At 35.3% G+C, this 16,227-nt stretch overlaps 2 protein-coding genes across 2 annotated transcripts; one reads left to right on the top strand and one right to left on the bottom strand.

Annotated features, from left to right (window-relative positions):
• The first annotated feature begins 142 nt into the window (after positions 1-142).
• On the top strand, positions 143-3,446 carry LOC111892103 (receptor-like protein EIX2). The gene is made up of 2 exons (XM_052769085.1): positions 143-3,285; positions 3,374-3,446. Exons 1-2 carry the CDS (start codon positions 143-145, stop codon positions 3,444-3,446), a joined length of 3,216 nt encoding a protein of 1,071 aa, XP_052625045.1.
• LOC111892119 (receptor-like protein EIX2) lies at positions 3,444-7,016 on the bottom strand. The gene has a single exon (XM_023888190.3). The coding sequence runs from the start codon at positions 6,827-6,829 to the stop codon at positions 3,560-3,562; it is 3,270 nt and encodes a 1,089-aa protein (XP_023743958.1). The 5' UTR covers positions 6,830-7,016; the 3' UTR covers positions 3,444-3,559.
• Positions 7,017-16,227: the final 9,211 nt, after the last annotated feature.

The following is a 16,227-nucleotide window of genomic DNA, read 5'->3' as shown; positions in this document are numbered from 1 at the left end:
TTATGTCCACGTAAACTCATATTCAACTTTTGCTAGTTGAGAAGGCCGGCTTAGAAGTTTGGTCAAAGAAAAATGAAAGCATAAGAATCTGTTAACATAAAGTGACTATTATTATCATCTTCATTCTTCATCATCAATCAATATGAGTATTGGTTTTTCATTTCCACATTTCTCTTCCTTACTTGTAGTTGTGGCTTTATTTCCTTTATGCACGTTGTCAAGTAATGATGTGTTATGCAAGGATGATGAGAGACAAGCCCTTCTAGAGTTCAAACATGGACTCATAGATGAAGCAGATCGACTTGCTTCATGGGTTGGTGAGAAGACCGATTGCTGCACTTGGACTGGGATTGTTTGTGACAACTCTACTGGTCATGTACAAAAGATTCATCTTTCTAATAATCATTGTTATACTGATGAATATAGCACAGCCAAAGAATACGAAGAATGCTTCAATCAAAGACTAAGAGGGAATTTAAGCTCATCCCTGCTGCATCTGAAGCAACTCAAACATCTGGACTTGAGCAGCAATAATTTTGGAGGAATCCAAATTCCTAGCTTTATGGGTTCTTTTAAAAACATGAGATATCTTAACCTGTCGCGCTCTAGATTTGGTGGAAGTATCCCCCCTCAACTAGGGAATCTATCTGAATTGCGCATCCTCTCTCTTGGAAGTTTTCACAATGCTATATTTGAGCGTGAGTTAACTAGCATGAGTAATAATATGCATTGGTTGTCAAGCCTCCATAGGTTGCATCACCTGGATATGAGTGGTGTAGATCTAAGCAAAGCAACTGATTGGCTTCAGGTGATCAACACCCTCCCTTCTTTGGTTGAACTACATTTGTCTCATAGTAGTCTCTCACATACACATATAGATATATATCCCAATGTTGCCAGTCTTAATCTCACATCCCTAGCTCACCTCGATCTTTCAGATAACTATTTCATTAACAGTTCCCTACCACGGTGGATTTTCAGTATAACTACTCTAGTTTCACTGGATCTAAGTTGGTGTGGTTTTCATCATTTCTACAATCCTAGCAGTATTGATATCTTCAGTAATTTGACTTCTGTTGAGTCGCTTCACGTCCCAGATAACCCTTTCATGAACTATTGGTTAGTACTGAAAGGGTTGTCTAGTCATGTAGGTCGTAATCTGATTTCGTTGGATATTAGATTTTGTGCCGTTTCTAGTTCAGTTCTTGATGATGCCCTTCACAACTTGACTTCCCTTCTTAGCCTTGATTTGTCAGAAAATGAACTAACCAAAACAATCCCCAAGTCGTTGGCTAACCTTTGCAATTTGAGACATGTCAATCTGGGAGGTAACCATTTTTCTAATACTAGTTTAACAAGCGTTCTGGAAAGTTTTTTTGAGTGCAAGCTACCAAGGTTGGAGTCATTATCTGTTGGGTCCTCTGGACTTTCTGGTCAACTGCCATATGAAATCGGACGACTGACATATCTTGTGGATCTCCAACTTGGAGGAAACAGGTTTGTCGGTATGATTCCAGATTCAATCGGGCGATTATCTAGTCTCAGGTCATTAAATCTTCAAAACAATCTTATTTCTGGTCCGATTCCGTTCTCAATTGGAAGATTATCATCACTGGAGATGTTAGATCTTTCAGATAATCAACTGAATGGAAGCCTTCCTAATGGCCTCGGTCAACTTTCAAAGTTGGTTCTTTTAGCTTTTTCTAACAATCGGTTGACTGGTTCGGTGACAAAATCTCACTTTGCAAAACTAGCAAGACTGAAAATCCTGCTTGGAGCAGGCAACAACTTAGCCCTAAGATCACACCTTGCAAACTGGATTCCATCTTTCCGGTTGAGAATGTTGTCTCTAAGTTGTTGGGATCTAGGGCCTCAATTTCCATCATGGCTTCAAGTGTACATGGATTTAGTATATGTGGATATAAGCAACACCAGAATTTCATCAACCATCCCTGATTCATTTTGGAGATCATTGCCCGATCTATTCTATCTGGATATGTCCCAAAATCATATCCAAGGAATATTTCCCGCCCGTATGATCCCAGCATCAATCCAAGTACTCGATGTGAGTTCTAATGAGTTTGGCGGGTTGTTACCTCAACTCTCAAATGGAAATGCTTCATCTGCATTGATCCTGGATCTATCAAATAACTCCTTTTCAGGGTCTTTACGTCATTTGTTGTGTCCTAACAGTGAGAAAGTGGTAGCTGTTCTTAATCTGGCAAATAATCGTCTATCAGGTATCATTCCTGATTGTTGGCACAAATGGCCGAGTTTGTCATTCTTAAACTTGGAGAACAACAATCTGTCTGGTAGGATTCCAATAAGTTTGGGATCTTTATCTTCACTAGGATCATTGAACATGTGCAACAACAAACTCTCTGGAAGATTGCATATGAAGAACTTGACAAACTTGCAAATCCTTCAACTTGCTGGGAATGAACTTGTTGGAACAATTCCGGCATGGTTCGGGAGAGAACTTCCCAACTTGAGAATACTCGACGTCCGATCAAACAATTTTTATGGAGATATAACTCATCAGCTCTGTAATCTTACCTCAATTCAGATCTTGGACCTTGGAGATAACAATCTATCAGGAAATATTCCGAGGTGCTTCAAAATTTTCGGTTTTCTAACTGGGAAAGAAGCCAACTCAAAAGATCAGTTTAATTTCTCACCATTTCAAGATATGGATGCTTTGGGTAGTGCTTCATTGGTGATAAAGGGACGAGAGGACACATACAGCACGATTCTTGGATTAGTGATGGTTCTGGACCTTTCTAGTAACAACTTCTCCGGGCAAATCCCCAGTGAGCTAATGGACCTCAAGGCGTTACGCTCATTGAATTTATCAAGAAATCAGTTGACAGGAAGAATCCCAGACAAGATTGGAGACTTGAAATTACTTGAATCCTTTGATGTATCTCTCAACTCGCTTTCTGGGGAGCTTCCTTTGAACTTGTCAAGCTTAAGTTTCTTGAGCAACTTCAATGTGTCCTTCAACAATCTGACTGGAAGAGTCCCATCATCCACACAGCTTCAGGGTTTCAGTGAGTCCAGCTTCTTGGGCAACAAACTTTGTGGACATCCACTCACCAAAACTTGTGCAGTTGTAGCAGTCGCCAGAGACCAAGAAGAAGACAAGAATGGGTCACATGGAGCAGATTGGGGATTGATTATTAGCATAGTTTCTGGATTGATTGCTGGTTTTTGGGCTGTGTTGACTCCACTCATACTCAGCACCACATGGAGGATTGCATATTTTGGTTTCTTGAATAAACTGAGGTATATGAGTTGTGATGTTATTCGTATCTACTGCTGTACTATGTTTCGTAAGTAATGAAGAATGTAATAAATTTGTAATATGTTTCAGTTTTAGTTTGAAAAATAGCAACTTGTATCTTCTTAACAAGCCTGGATCAAGTTTTCTAACAGTTTACCCATAACAGCAACACACTCAACAAATATATTGAGCAATATCAAGAAACATACACTTAATTAATGACTAATGGAAACATTATACAGCTTTACTAACATATCATATATTTATATATAATTGTCAGAAAGAGCTTCCAAGGCGAAGCTCGGTTGGTTCCAAGGTGGCGTGTTTGGGTTTTGAGATAAAGATGCCACAAACCTTATGCCATACTTTATTCAGGAACCCGAAATATGTGATTCTCCATATTCTATTCACTGCCAATGGTCCAACCACCACCCAGAATCCAAAGAAGAATCCAACCACCAAACACACTACCAACACCCAATCAACTTCATTTCCTTCATCCCTGTTTTCTTCGTCCTTTGTCCCATCAACATGAGCTAATGATCCACATAGATTCTCAAGAGGAGGCCCACAGAGCCTGTTGCCAATGAAGCTGGACTGATTGAAGCTCTGAATCTGAGTGCTTGTTGGGATTCTTCCTGTCAAACTGTTGTAAGATACGTTTAACCAATTCAAGAAAGTCAAACTCGAGATTCTCCAAGGAATTCCTCCCTGAAGCAAGTTGGAAGACAAATCCAAAGATTCAAGCAATCGCATGCCTCCAACATTCTCTGGAATCCCTCCTGTCAACTGATTTCCAGAAAGATTCAAATAACGCAATCCCACAAGCTCCATTAACTCATCAGGAATGTTCCCAGAAAATCTGTTTCTTGAAAGATCTAGGGTTGTCACCAAATAAAGAATGGTGCTATATGAACTCTCTCTTCCCTTCGTCACCAAAGATGCACTTCCTAGAACTTGATTTTGGTCGAATTCGTCATAAAGAATGATAGGGGTTGAGCTTTCTTTTCCAGACATTATGGTGAAGTCGTTGAAACATGTTGGTATGCTCCCCGAAAGATTGTTGTCAGCAAGGTCTAAGATTTGAACTGAAGTGAGATGACAGAGTTCATTAGGAAACTTTCCATCCAACATGTTTGAACGAAGGCTTAGAAGTTTCAACCTTGTAGCTTTCCCCCACTTTGGGGTGAGTGTAATTCCAGTGAGTTTGTTGTCAGCAAGATCAATGATTAACAAGCTCTTTGAACTCATCACAGACACAGGTATCTTTCCAGAAAGATTGTTCCTGCGTATGTTTAATGATCTAAGAAAAGGTACTTCTCCCACAGATCTTGGGATTCCACCCGATAATCTATTGTTTTCCAAATTTAAGACATATAAAGAATCCCAGTTCACCCAGCAATTTGGAATAACACCTGAAAGGTTATTGTTTGCAAGATTAAGAACTTTTAGCTGTCTTGATTCCTGGATCTTTGGACACAAGAATTGCTGTAGAGACCCTGAAAGATGATTCGTTGAAAGATCAAGAAAATCGATGTCGGGTCTGTTGAAGGAGCTAGGTAATGGACCACTGAATGAGTTGTCGCTTAGATCTACTACTGCATTTGTAGCAAGGAATTCAAGATCTTGTGTCAACTTTCCTTGGATTCTGTTGTGGGAGATGTTTAAGAATCCTATGCCTGAGAATGTACTCCAAAACCAATCTGGCATGACGTCTGAAATGTTTGTATTTGATATATCTAACTCTGTCAAGTTTCTCTGAAACTGAAGCCATGAAGGAAAATGAGGGCCTAAATTCCAAGACCCAATTCTCAACACATCTAGTTGGAAAGAGGGAACCCAATCTTCATCAACATTTGGTTGCAACTGCAGTGTCAACTTGTTATTCTCACCCCTTAAAGTTTTCAATGCTGTAAGATTTGTCAACTGATTTGAGTTGACTGAACCATTCAACAGATTGTTATACACATTCAAAAAAGTCAAACTCGAAAGGTTACCTAAGCTTTCAGGAAGACTTCCGATTAATAGGTTGTTTGAAAGGTCTAACCTATCCAAAAACGAAAGTTTTCCTATTGAATTTGGGATTTGACCAGTGATTGAGTTGGCGTTAAGTATTAACGTCTTCAGATTTGGCAATGTTCCTACAGACTCTGGGATTTGACCGGTTAGAAAGTTGAATCCAAGATCAAAGGTGATCAGATTCTTTAGAACTCCAAGTTTTTCAGGTATATAGCCAACAAGGTAATTACCCCAGAATCCTATAGACTCAAGCTTAGATGATTTACATTCGCACAAGTTTTGAAGAAGCTCGGTTATACTTCCGTACAAATGGTTAGACTGAAGAGCTATGGACCTTAAGTTACACAGATTAACCAATGAATTAGGTAACGACTCATTGATTTTATTGTTTGACAAGTCAAGGCTAACAAGAGAACTCATGTTCTGAAGGTCATGGAGGATTGGACGTGTCAGATAGCAACTACTGATATCTAGCGAAACAAGATTTGTTAGGCTCGATACCCCCTTCAGCAGTGACGAATGGTTCATAGCATCATTACCAGAAACATGAAGAACCCTAAGGGATGTCAATTTCTGAAAACCAACACCGAATCCAACTGGGACCAGATTATGGAAGAAACAGTTGGTGAGATCGAGGGAAACTAGGCTAGTTAAGTTGAAGATCCAGAGAGGCATAAAACTGGTATCGAAGGTATTGTAGGAAAGATCGAGGATGGAAAGTGATGTAAAATTAACAGTAATTATGTTACGAGGGATTTGTGGAAGTGAGCAGGAAGACAAACGTAATTCTAACAAAGAAGGAAGAGTGTTCATCACCTGTAGCCACTCATCTTCACTGCTGAGATCATATCCTGTCAAATCAAGGTGCTGCAACATACGAAGAGGAGACAGCCACTTTAGATTCTTTAAAGGAAAATTGCTCTGCCATAACCCGAATCTGAGATCAAGAACACGCAACATGGTCAGATTCCCTAGATTGTGAGGGATCTGTCCATCGAATTGAGACATTGAGAGATTAAGATATCTGAGACTCCTCATGGACGCAATGAAACCAGGAATTGGGATCCCTCCAAAATCATTGCAGCTTAAGTCCAAGTAGTTAAGCTGCTTCAACGACAGCAAGGAAGGATTTATATTCCCACCCAACATCTGTTTCGATGCTGCATCGAGTTCAGCATCAGTGTCATAAGAACCGTGACAATGACCATGGAGCCCATCAGCAGGCCCACCAAGGCGAATCTCTTGAACATGACCCGTAATGTTATTGCAAACCACACCAGCCCATTTGCAGCAGTCGTTGTTGTAGCCGATACTCCAAGAAGAGAGCCGATTAGCACCATCTATCAGATCAGTTTTGAAATGCAGAAGAGCTACTCTCTCACTCTGGATGCATAGAACATGATCCGAGTCTTCATTGCATAGGCAACAACAGCATAGTGCTAAGACAATCAGATACTGAAGGAGACGAGAAGAAGAAGATAAAGAAGCAGAAGAAAGAAGTAAGAAAGATTTCATATCAGTATGCATGCAATGGAAATATTCAATCGCTGACTTATGGTAAGTGAATGCATGTAGTTCAGTTAGATGGTTATATATACATTCAAATTCAGCGAAGGAAGAGAATTAATTAGCCGTGAATCTTTTTTCAAGTCTTGCATCCACACTGATTGTGTATTCTCCATCTCAAACTCCGTACGTACCCCACTTGAGGAAGTGACATAAAGTTAGTCTACGAGGTCGACTAGGTAGTCCTATATATGACCAAAAATGAAAAATGGGTCCTCCATCTCATTTCATGATTATGCATGCATAGTTGCATACTGATGAACTCGTATCATGGGATGGTCCACGAAGTCATTCTCCATCTTATCTGTTTGTTGTTGTTGGAGAGCGAGGGCATGTAGTACTACTTACTCTGTAGGAGGTTGATGGACAAAAAAGTTTTGAATTAAAATTAGGAATCAACATTCCACTGTGGAAGACTTTTGCAAATGGACAAAAGGTTTGACAAGCAGCAGGAGTCGACGGGTGGATGACAAAGTCTAAGGTATCATCGGATACTTTTATATTTTGGCCTAACAGGTCCACTACAATTAATTTGTTTCCACAAGAAAATATATGTTTTTTTCTTTTATTCTTTTAGAATGTGACATGTAATTTTTTATTTGAGATTTATTTATTTTTTACAAGAAATATAAGGAGTTTTTGCTAATAATTAGAATCTGTCAATTGCATTTTGAGGATTAGAAATCCGATTCAATTGAAACTTGTCACGTACACATTTTGTTCAATTGAATCAGAGGTAAGGGCGGAAGATGCAGCCTTGTCCCGTTTGGCCTCGTAGACATTCCCTACTTCAAACTCCTTAAAAATTAATCAAAACTCCATAATAATTTGATTTTTTTTTGTTATTATGCCCACCCCTAGATCTCTTGGCCAAAAAATTCTAAAATTCTACCATACCATGGATTTAGAAAACTTGTGGAGCATCATTTCCACTAAAAAGGAAACTTCCCTTCCACTACCACTACCTCCAATTTGACCATAGAGGAGACTTTTTGGTTCTTCAACCCACAAAAACGAATTTTCTAAAAGTGGGATCCATATATTGATTATATTCCCACAACCCCACCAAATTTCAACAAATTAAATTTAATCAAACATTTAATGATTATAAACTCTAATATACTCCTATATTATTACGGTCATTATAAAGCGACCTGCTTTATTTATTAAAAGAGTAAATTACACGAATGGTCCCTATGGTTTATGGTAATTTGCACGTTTGGTCCCTAACTTATTTTTTTAACTCGGACGGTCCTTACTCTTTGTTTTTGTTATGCCCTTGGTCCCTACAGCTGTTTTTGTTATACGTTTGGTCTCTGTCTTACCTAAAAAATGTATTATTTAAATAGAAAAAAAATGACAGGATAGGTAAGGTAAGGTGAAGGGTTGAGGTTGGGATGTGTTTGTTTAAATAAATTAAGAAAAATCAAAGGAAAAATAGTCTTTTTACGTAAGACAGGGACCAAGCGCGTAACAAAAACAAACAATAGGGACCTTCCGAGTTAAAAAAATAAGTTAGGGACCAAACAGGCAAATTACCCTAAACCATAGGGACCATTCGTGTAATTTACTCTTATTAAAAAAACTCGTTGAGGCAAAAAAAAAGTTCTACCGATCAAACATCTCAAATATTTGTTATGTTCAAACATGATCTATACGTTACCGTAACATAGAATGAAATTAAAAAGAAATATGCTTCAAACTTGTAAAATCATCGAGGTAGAAATAAAGCAGATGTAAATAAAAAGAAAACAAAACACAAATGATGGTGTGGAAATCCCTTGTCGGGAAAACCACAAGGTACACAACTATCTTTAAATATTATTAAAAGTGAAACTTTATGACATCATCTTAAATAATCTGGACCCTTGATTGTATTTCAATCTTATTTTTTCCACCATTTGATCAAATTGTTGACATCATCTTCCTCATATGGATGTATTTAATTTCAATAAATGATTTCCAATCGTCCAACAATAACTTACATTCGTTGAAATTGAATGTATTTAATTCCAATAAAAGTTTTCCATATTTAAAATCTTGAATTTCTGATTATGAAGAATTTAATATGGTCAATTTTAAAAGCATAATACTAACAAACCATTTCAATCAAGACATTAATATCAACCATTAATATAAATCCGTTTATATTAGTAAACCATTAATATAAAATATATTTTTATTAGGAAATCATTAATACCGAAAAATCATATTCAAATTATCACATACATATACGATTCATCCTTGAATCTGCGGCTCACACTTATTTTCAATCGTTTCTTTTCTTCAAACATTCTCCTACAATATCATTATTATTGCTTATAACTTACATCATAATTCTCTGCTTCAAACATTCGCTCTTGTGCACTAGAAGGTCAGTACCTTCTTTCGCTTTTTATAATTTTTTCGATTATTTTTTTTGTTCCTATATCAAATATATGTATTCATATATTTCGATTTTCTTTGTCACAAATTAAGTGAAATCAGTTGACTATTTTTGTGAAACTTTTCAAATAAACAGGAAAAGATATCACATACCTTTAACAAAACAGAAATTAACTATCTTGGGAATTGACATTAATTATGAAAATGTTACTTTTATATATTAGAGATGATTATGAGTTTTTTTTTTAATTTTTATGTCATAAGAATCTGGTTAATTTTGGCATTATTTTAAAATATCATTGAAATTATTATTTTTTGTATATCATATCAACCTACTTTTTTATCTCTATATAGTAACAATAAAATTTATAAATTTACACAACAAATATACATATTTCGAATTTTGTAATATTATTATACCTTACAAAATACAACTCCCTCCAAAATAATTTTCGCCAGTAATTTTATCCATAATTTCACCAATTTAAATTTATATTTTCTTTATATAAACTTTTCTAATGATCCTGATTTTTTTCCTCAAAAATTATATCAAACATTTACGTTTTAGATAATGTTGCACCATTATAATTATTACTTTCCAAAAATATATCCGTTTAATGAGGAATTTGATATAATGAAGGAAGTAAATGTTAATTAAAATAAGATATATTCCATAATTATTACACGAGTTTATTAAAAAAAATTAATATCAAGGTGTAAACATTAAGCATTTTTAAAGTGAAATTTAAGAATACATACAAACGATGATGTTGTACAATGAAATATAAAATTGAATAGACTGAAAAAAAACTATTAAGGCAGTCAATCTTGAAAATAATATAGTTATGAAAAATTATAAAGTAAGATAAAAATTATAACATATTAGGATATTTGTAAAAAGTACAATTAGTAAAAGCGTTATGGTTATTAGAAAAAATAAGACCCTTAAGATTAGTATAAATACAATATATAAACTAAATTATCACAATAGTAATGAAATGTCATTATTTGATATTTTATATAATTGAAAAATATACCAAATTACATTGATGATATACTAAAATTATTCAAAGTTGCACCAAAACTAATACAAAGTTTTTGCGAACACCAAATAAATAAGAACAAACATAAAAACTAGCATTTATATTGATAATCAATTTAAAATAAACCAATCATGATTTACGAAAGAATCTTCATTGATGATATACTAAAATTAAATTCATATAACATTTAACTTTCTATAAATTATATTATATAACTTTATTTGAATAAATGAAATAGTTGTCAATATTTAATGCAGTGGAAAAAACGGTATATTGGTTGTCAATATATATTTAAATTAGGTAACATTATTATGGAAGGAACGTCTAATTAAAATGCTTATAATTATATAACAATATCATAATTATATGAGACGAGAAAGGCCGTTCAACTAATAAAACAAAAAATGTTGTCTACAAAGAGATCATTCAATGGTTATAGATATTTATCATTTTCAATGTATTTTCTACACATTTCAATAATACCAATAACCATATATATATATATATATATATATATATATATATATATATATATATATATATATATATATATATATATTTGTAATCATTATGCAATATCTGTAGACGATTATATGTTTTTTTATACATTTCCTGCGTTTAGCGCGGGCTATAATCTAGTATATATTAAAATCAATGATGGATAGGAGAGAAGTTACAAATGATGGGGATAGATAGATTTTAGGTTGCATAAATGAAAAATGTCATATCTATAGACGATTATATGTTTTTTTACTATCTATTGTGTGCTTGTAGGATTGCTAAAGGTTTAATTAATGTTCATTATATCTTTAACATGTAATATGCATTAATTACTTTCTTAAAATAACTAAAATGATTGGTCCAAAATCAAACCTACATGTACACAATAGATAGTTAGAACAAAATAACCTAACCATATATATATATATATATATATATATATATATATATCCCTATTCTAATAAATGAATAGGTTTATTCTCCTATTAACAAGTGTCATTATATTATAATTCCTCATTAATATTATATGTCTTATATCATGCCACTTGTCAACATATTTGTAGCACCTGGTTCCTGGTACGTAAAATTTATCTAAGTATTTTACATTTTTAGCTTTGGACTCGGCGAGTTGTAGGCCCGACTCGCCGAGTGGAGACGGGTTTGGGAGCACGTTTACGTTGGCGACTCGGCGAGTCCACATTCTAGACTCGGCGAGTCCCAGCTGTCTGATGAAACCCTAAATTCCAAGGGTTTTCACCCTATTTAAACCCTCTTATCCGCCCCCAAGCTCGCCCCCTTCACCCTCAGAGCTCTCTACTTCGTTCAAGCCTTGTTCCTTGTGAGATTGAAGCATTTTGGTGTGTTTTCTTGAAGATTTGGAGAGGGAAGGAGAGTAGATCAAGAAGAGAAGAAGGAGGTCAGGCATCTTTGTGTTATCTTAGTGATTTCCTTGAGGTATAACTCAGTTTCCCTCTGTTTTCATGCTTATTGTCCCTTGTAGCTCCATGAAAGTCCTTCTTGAGCCTTTCCCCAAGCTTGTTTGTGTATTAGGGTTTGTAATAAGTTGTTTAGCCTCTAGATCTAGGCATGATTGAGCTCTAGGAGCTTGGATCTACTGCCTTTATAGAGCCATATTGCATGAAAGCCCTAGATCTACTCTTTTAGTGTATTTTGACCCCTAAAACCTTCATTGGTGTTTATTTACACGTAAAGTTGGAAACTTTACGTGTTAGCCAGTCCCTAGAAACCCAGATCTATGTATGGTATGAGTTGGATTCAAGCAGAATCGTGTGTATAGTATTTGCATGTGGCAGACTCGGCGAGTCGAGTCGCGAGTCCCCGAGTTTCCCCTCTTCGTGTTTACGGAGTGGAGTAATGAGTCATGGGGTGTGACTCAGTGAGTCGGAAGCCAGACTCACCCATGAAGAAACTCGGCGAGTCAATGCTCTGACTCGGCGAGTCCAAGGCAATCTTCTTGCCTCAAGAACAGACTCGGCGAGTTGTTCATACAACTCGGCGAGTCCCAGCATAGAGTGTTCTTCGGATGAAGACGAACTCGGCGAGTAAGATGAAGGATGTTTGGACACCAGTTTAGAAGGAAAACTCATTGAGTCAATGCCAAACTCGACGAGTAGAGTCGGGTCAATGGTCAGACAAAGGGATAGGGACTCGGCGAGTTGGCAGGCCAACTCGGCGAGTCGGGTCAACTGGAAGTTGATTTTGACTTTGACCCTTGGCTTAGTTAGGGGTAAATGGTCATTTTACCCTGAGGTCGATTAGAAACATTTGACTGAGTGTTTTATGGGGATTATAGCTGGAGGATTTCCGGGGCAGCAACAGCAGGAGACAGTCAGTTCCCACGCAGATCAGCAGCTACTTTGAGGTGAGTTACCTTCCAGTAGCGTTGGGTCTACGGCCACAATACCGACCCACCAGTAGGGTTGTATGATAGATGTTTGTCTCTGTGATATTCATCTAGGTTGCTACTACATGTGATATGTTATTGTGCTAGTATGATATGATGCTATGTGCTAGTAACAGTAGGGGGGAGATAGTCCCCCAGAACACCGGTCGATAGGGCCGAAGGGGCGGTTATGCCCAGCCATGCTACATACTTTGAGATATATGTGTTATGTGGTAGTGGTAGGGGGTGAAATAGTCCCCAGTATCCGGTCGAGAGGACCGAAGGGGAGGCAAGCTCCTAGATATACTGGTCAGTATCCGATCGAGAGGACCGAAGGGGAGACCAGCACCCAGATATGCTAGTCAGTGTCCAGTCGAGAGGACCGAAGGGGAGGCAAGCTCCCAGATATACTGATCAGTATCCGGTCGATAAGACCGAAGGGGTAGGTCGGGCACCCAGATATGCCCGACAATATTTGTATGTTATGTGATTGTATGGTATGTGGTATGTTAGGGGAACTCACTAAGTTTCGTGTTTATAGTTTTCAGTTTTGATTTCAGGTACCTCTTCTTCGAAGGGGAAGGAGCTGGCACGATAGCGGCCCATCACACACACGCCTTGTATTCCGCACTATGAGACCCTCCTGGAAATTTGTACTCTGACTTTATTATGTTTTTATGAAATGTTTTTCAAGACATATGATAACTTTTATGAAATGATATGATCAGTGAACATTTTATTTTTAAGGTTCGCTAAGAATATGTTTTAAAAATGAAATTTTTGGCTCGTATTTTTGGGATGTTACAATATTAATTATCCATTTTAAATTTTAAATTTTTTTTACTTTAATTATATTAAATTAATAACATTAGATTAAAAAAATAAAATAAAATTATACAGATTATAAGGTGATATAACTTTACGTATTTATTTAAATCAACGATTATAATTTTATATAACTAAAAAAAATATCTCTTGAGTAATAATTTATTTAAAATAATTGATTAATAATTTTGATTTTTTAATATGAAAGATTAATTAATTTTATAACCGTGGTTCTTACGGGTAGGGCTAACAATTTTTGACACGACACGCGACACGACCCGCAACACGACACGAAATAAATGGTTTTGGGTTGAGTTTTTCAACCCACCAACCCGCTAACCCGCAACATGTTTCTATGAATGTTTTTAATTTTCATTTGGATGTTTAAGACTTATATATGTAAAATTCGGACCCATGAACCCAAATCTGACCCACGAACCCGCCAACTTGTGAGCCTGTTTAAATAAATGGGTTGGTGGGTCATATATGAGTTTATGTTCCAAACCCGCCAACCCGTGATCTGTATATTTAAATGGGTCGTGTTTGGGTTGGCATATTTTGACCCGCCAACCAACGACACGCCAACCCGAACACGACACGATTGCCAGGCCTACTTACGGGTTATAAACTAATATATATATATATATATATATATATATATATATATATATATATATATATATATATATATAATAGTCGTTTACTCACGTCAAGCAACGAGTGCGAATCAATTGGTTTGATTATAAAAGTCACAATTGAAGCATAGCATAGCAGATTTTTCTGAATAAACAATTGAAACATAGAAAGTTTATTGAGATGCAATGATTTTCATACATGACTGATATTCCGTCAACATGCAAACCATTTCTTCATAACTTCCGTTGTTAATTTAAACAACATTAAAACATTCAGATTCCTTATTAGTCATTAATCTAAAATCTTTCTCTTATTTGTTTTTTAATTAATGCATTTAAAGATTAAACTATTCATCAGCTTACATTATATAACAATAGTGATAATTGTAAAAAAACTAAAACTTATTTTTATTTTATGGATAAGCTGCAAACTTATAGTAAAAAGATCTTGAATTATGGCTCATATGAAAAGTATGATGACAAAAGTCAGATTGCCACCAAGTTTACTAACATTATAGTTAAAATATACAAGTATCATGGCTAAAACAAAAAAATAAAAATAAAGAATGCAACTAATAATTTTACAAATGAGAACATAGCTAAAACAAAAGATAATCAATTCACAAAAAAAAACACACACACAAAAAAAAAAACAAGAATGCAACTAATAGTCGTAGGTAAAATCTTCAACAGATGGGACAAAAAAATGAAAAAATACATCTGAAAATAAATAAATAGAACCAGAAACTAACAATTTGATGGAAACCAAAATAAATCAATTTGACCATTAAATGTCAAATAAAGGGTCTACTGATACTTGTTGCTTTCAGGGAACTATTGCTTCAAATCTGGTCTCAACTTTGACATATTTTCCCCTGATGCCACTCCCCCCTGACATATTTGACAAATGTTATACTTGAGCTATTGTCCAATCAACTCTCTTGTAATGGTACCACAATTTCATATATCTCAAATTATAAAATTGCTTGAGTCATATTATGCTACATACACGATTATAACTCAGTAAAGTAGGCAATATATGTTGATCTGTTTATTGTATCATTCACACATATCCACACTAACACATAACCATACACACACGTATATAATTATAGCATTGTACTTTCAAAGTACAATGCTTAAATAAGGAAAAAAAGGTTCATAGAAATAAAAGTAAGAAGCGATATTATAGAAAAATGTTACCCTTTTTTAACCGTTTCATAAAACAAATTTTATTGTTATTCGGTTATAAAAAGGGGAAAATATAGAAAAAGCACAATAGATGTTCTCTATTACCGGGTTTAGCCACTTAACTCTTTTTCTTTGAATGCTTTTTTTCACATTAAAAAAAAAAAAGAAACTTTTTTCCCAATACATGAAAGCATAAATTTGTTTTACCCTTTCATTGTAAGAAATAGAAAATATTAGTTCTTGTTGTCCGTTTTAAGCAATAAAAACAAAAGATTTAATAGCCATTAAGGAGATTTATACCTCTGCATATTGAATAAGGTTATGTATAGTTCTTGTTGTCATTGGTTGTTCCTAACCTGTTATCACAACAACTGCATTATAAGAATATTCATGCATATTTTTCATACAATTCCACAAAAAAATCTAACAAAAATTAAATATAAGTGAAGCAAAGTCCAAGTAAAAGCTATACCTTAGCTCACATCATTAATGAATAGTAAATCAAGAAAAGTAATCTCTATCCTAGGATGAATAGCAAATTAACCGGATCACCTTATATCTATCTCAATGTGTGCTCCTACAAAATAGGAATAGTTAGTCTGATGTGATATCCCTCCCCCCTCTCTTGAGTTTTTTAATTTTCATCCTTACACATACTCTTTCATTAAACTTATGGGTGTTGTAAGTTGTAACCCATATCATATCATATATGCAAATAAACACACATAAAGAACTGTCCCACAAAGGAGTCTCATCTTGATTAAGCACCTACATGTCCAGGTGATATTATTAGCTCATAAATATTTTTCAAATTCTTATTATAATATAGAACGGAAAAATCATAAAGAGCTAACAATGAGAACACATAGAGAATTA

Source organism: Lactuca sativa, chromosome 2 (genome assembly GCF_002870075.4).
Source record: "Lactuca sativa cultivar Salinas chromosome 2, Lsat_Salinas_v11, whole genome shotgun sequence".
NCBI lineage: Eukaryota > Viridiplantae > Streptophyta > Magnoliopsida > Asterales > Asteraceae > Lactuca > Lactuca sativa.
The sequence above is the reverse complement of the archived record's forward strand: the minus strand, read 5'-3'. Positions and strand labels throughout refer to the sequence as shown.

Bases quoted from the DNA above. Each gene is read 5' to 3' on its own strand.
- LOC111892119 (XM_023888190.3), bottom strand. From the start codon at position 6,829: ATGCATACTGATATGAAATCTTTCTTACTTCTTTCTTCTGCTTCTTTA.
- LOC111892103 (XM_052769085.1), top strand. From the start codon at position 143: ATGAGTATTGGTTTTTCATTTCCACATTTCTCTTCCTTACTTGTAGTT. The intron at 3,286-3,373 runs GTATATGAGTTG...AATATGTTTCAG, and splicing joins GGTTTCTTGAATAAACTGAG to TTTTAGTTTGAAAAATAGCA.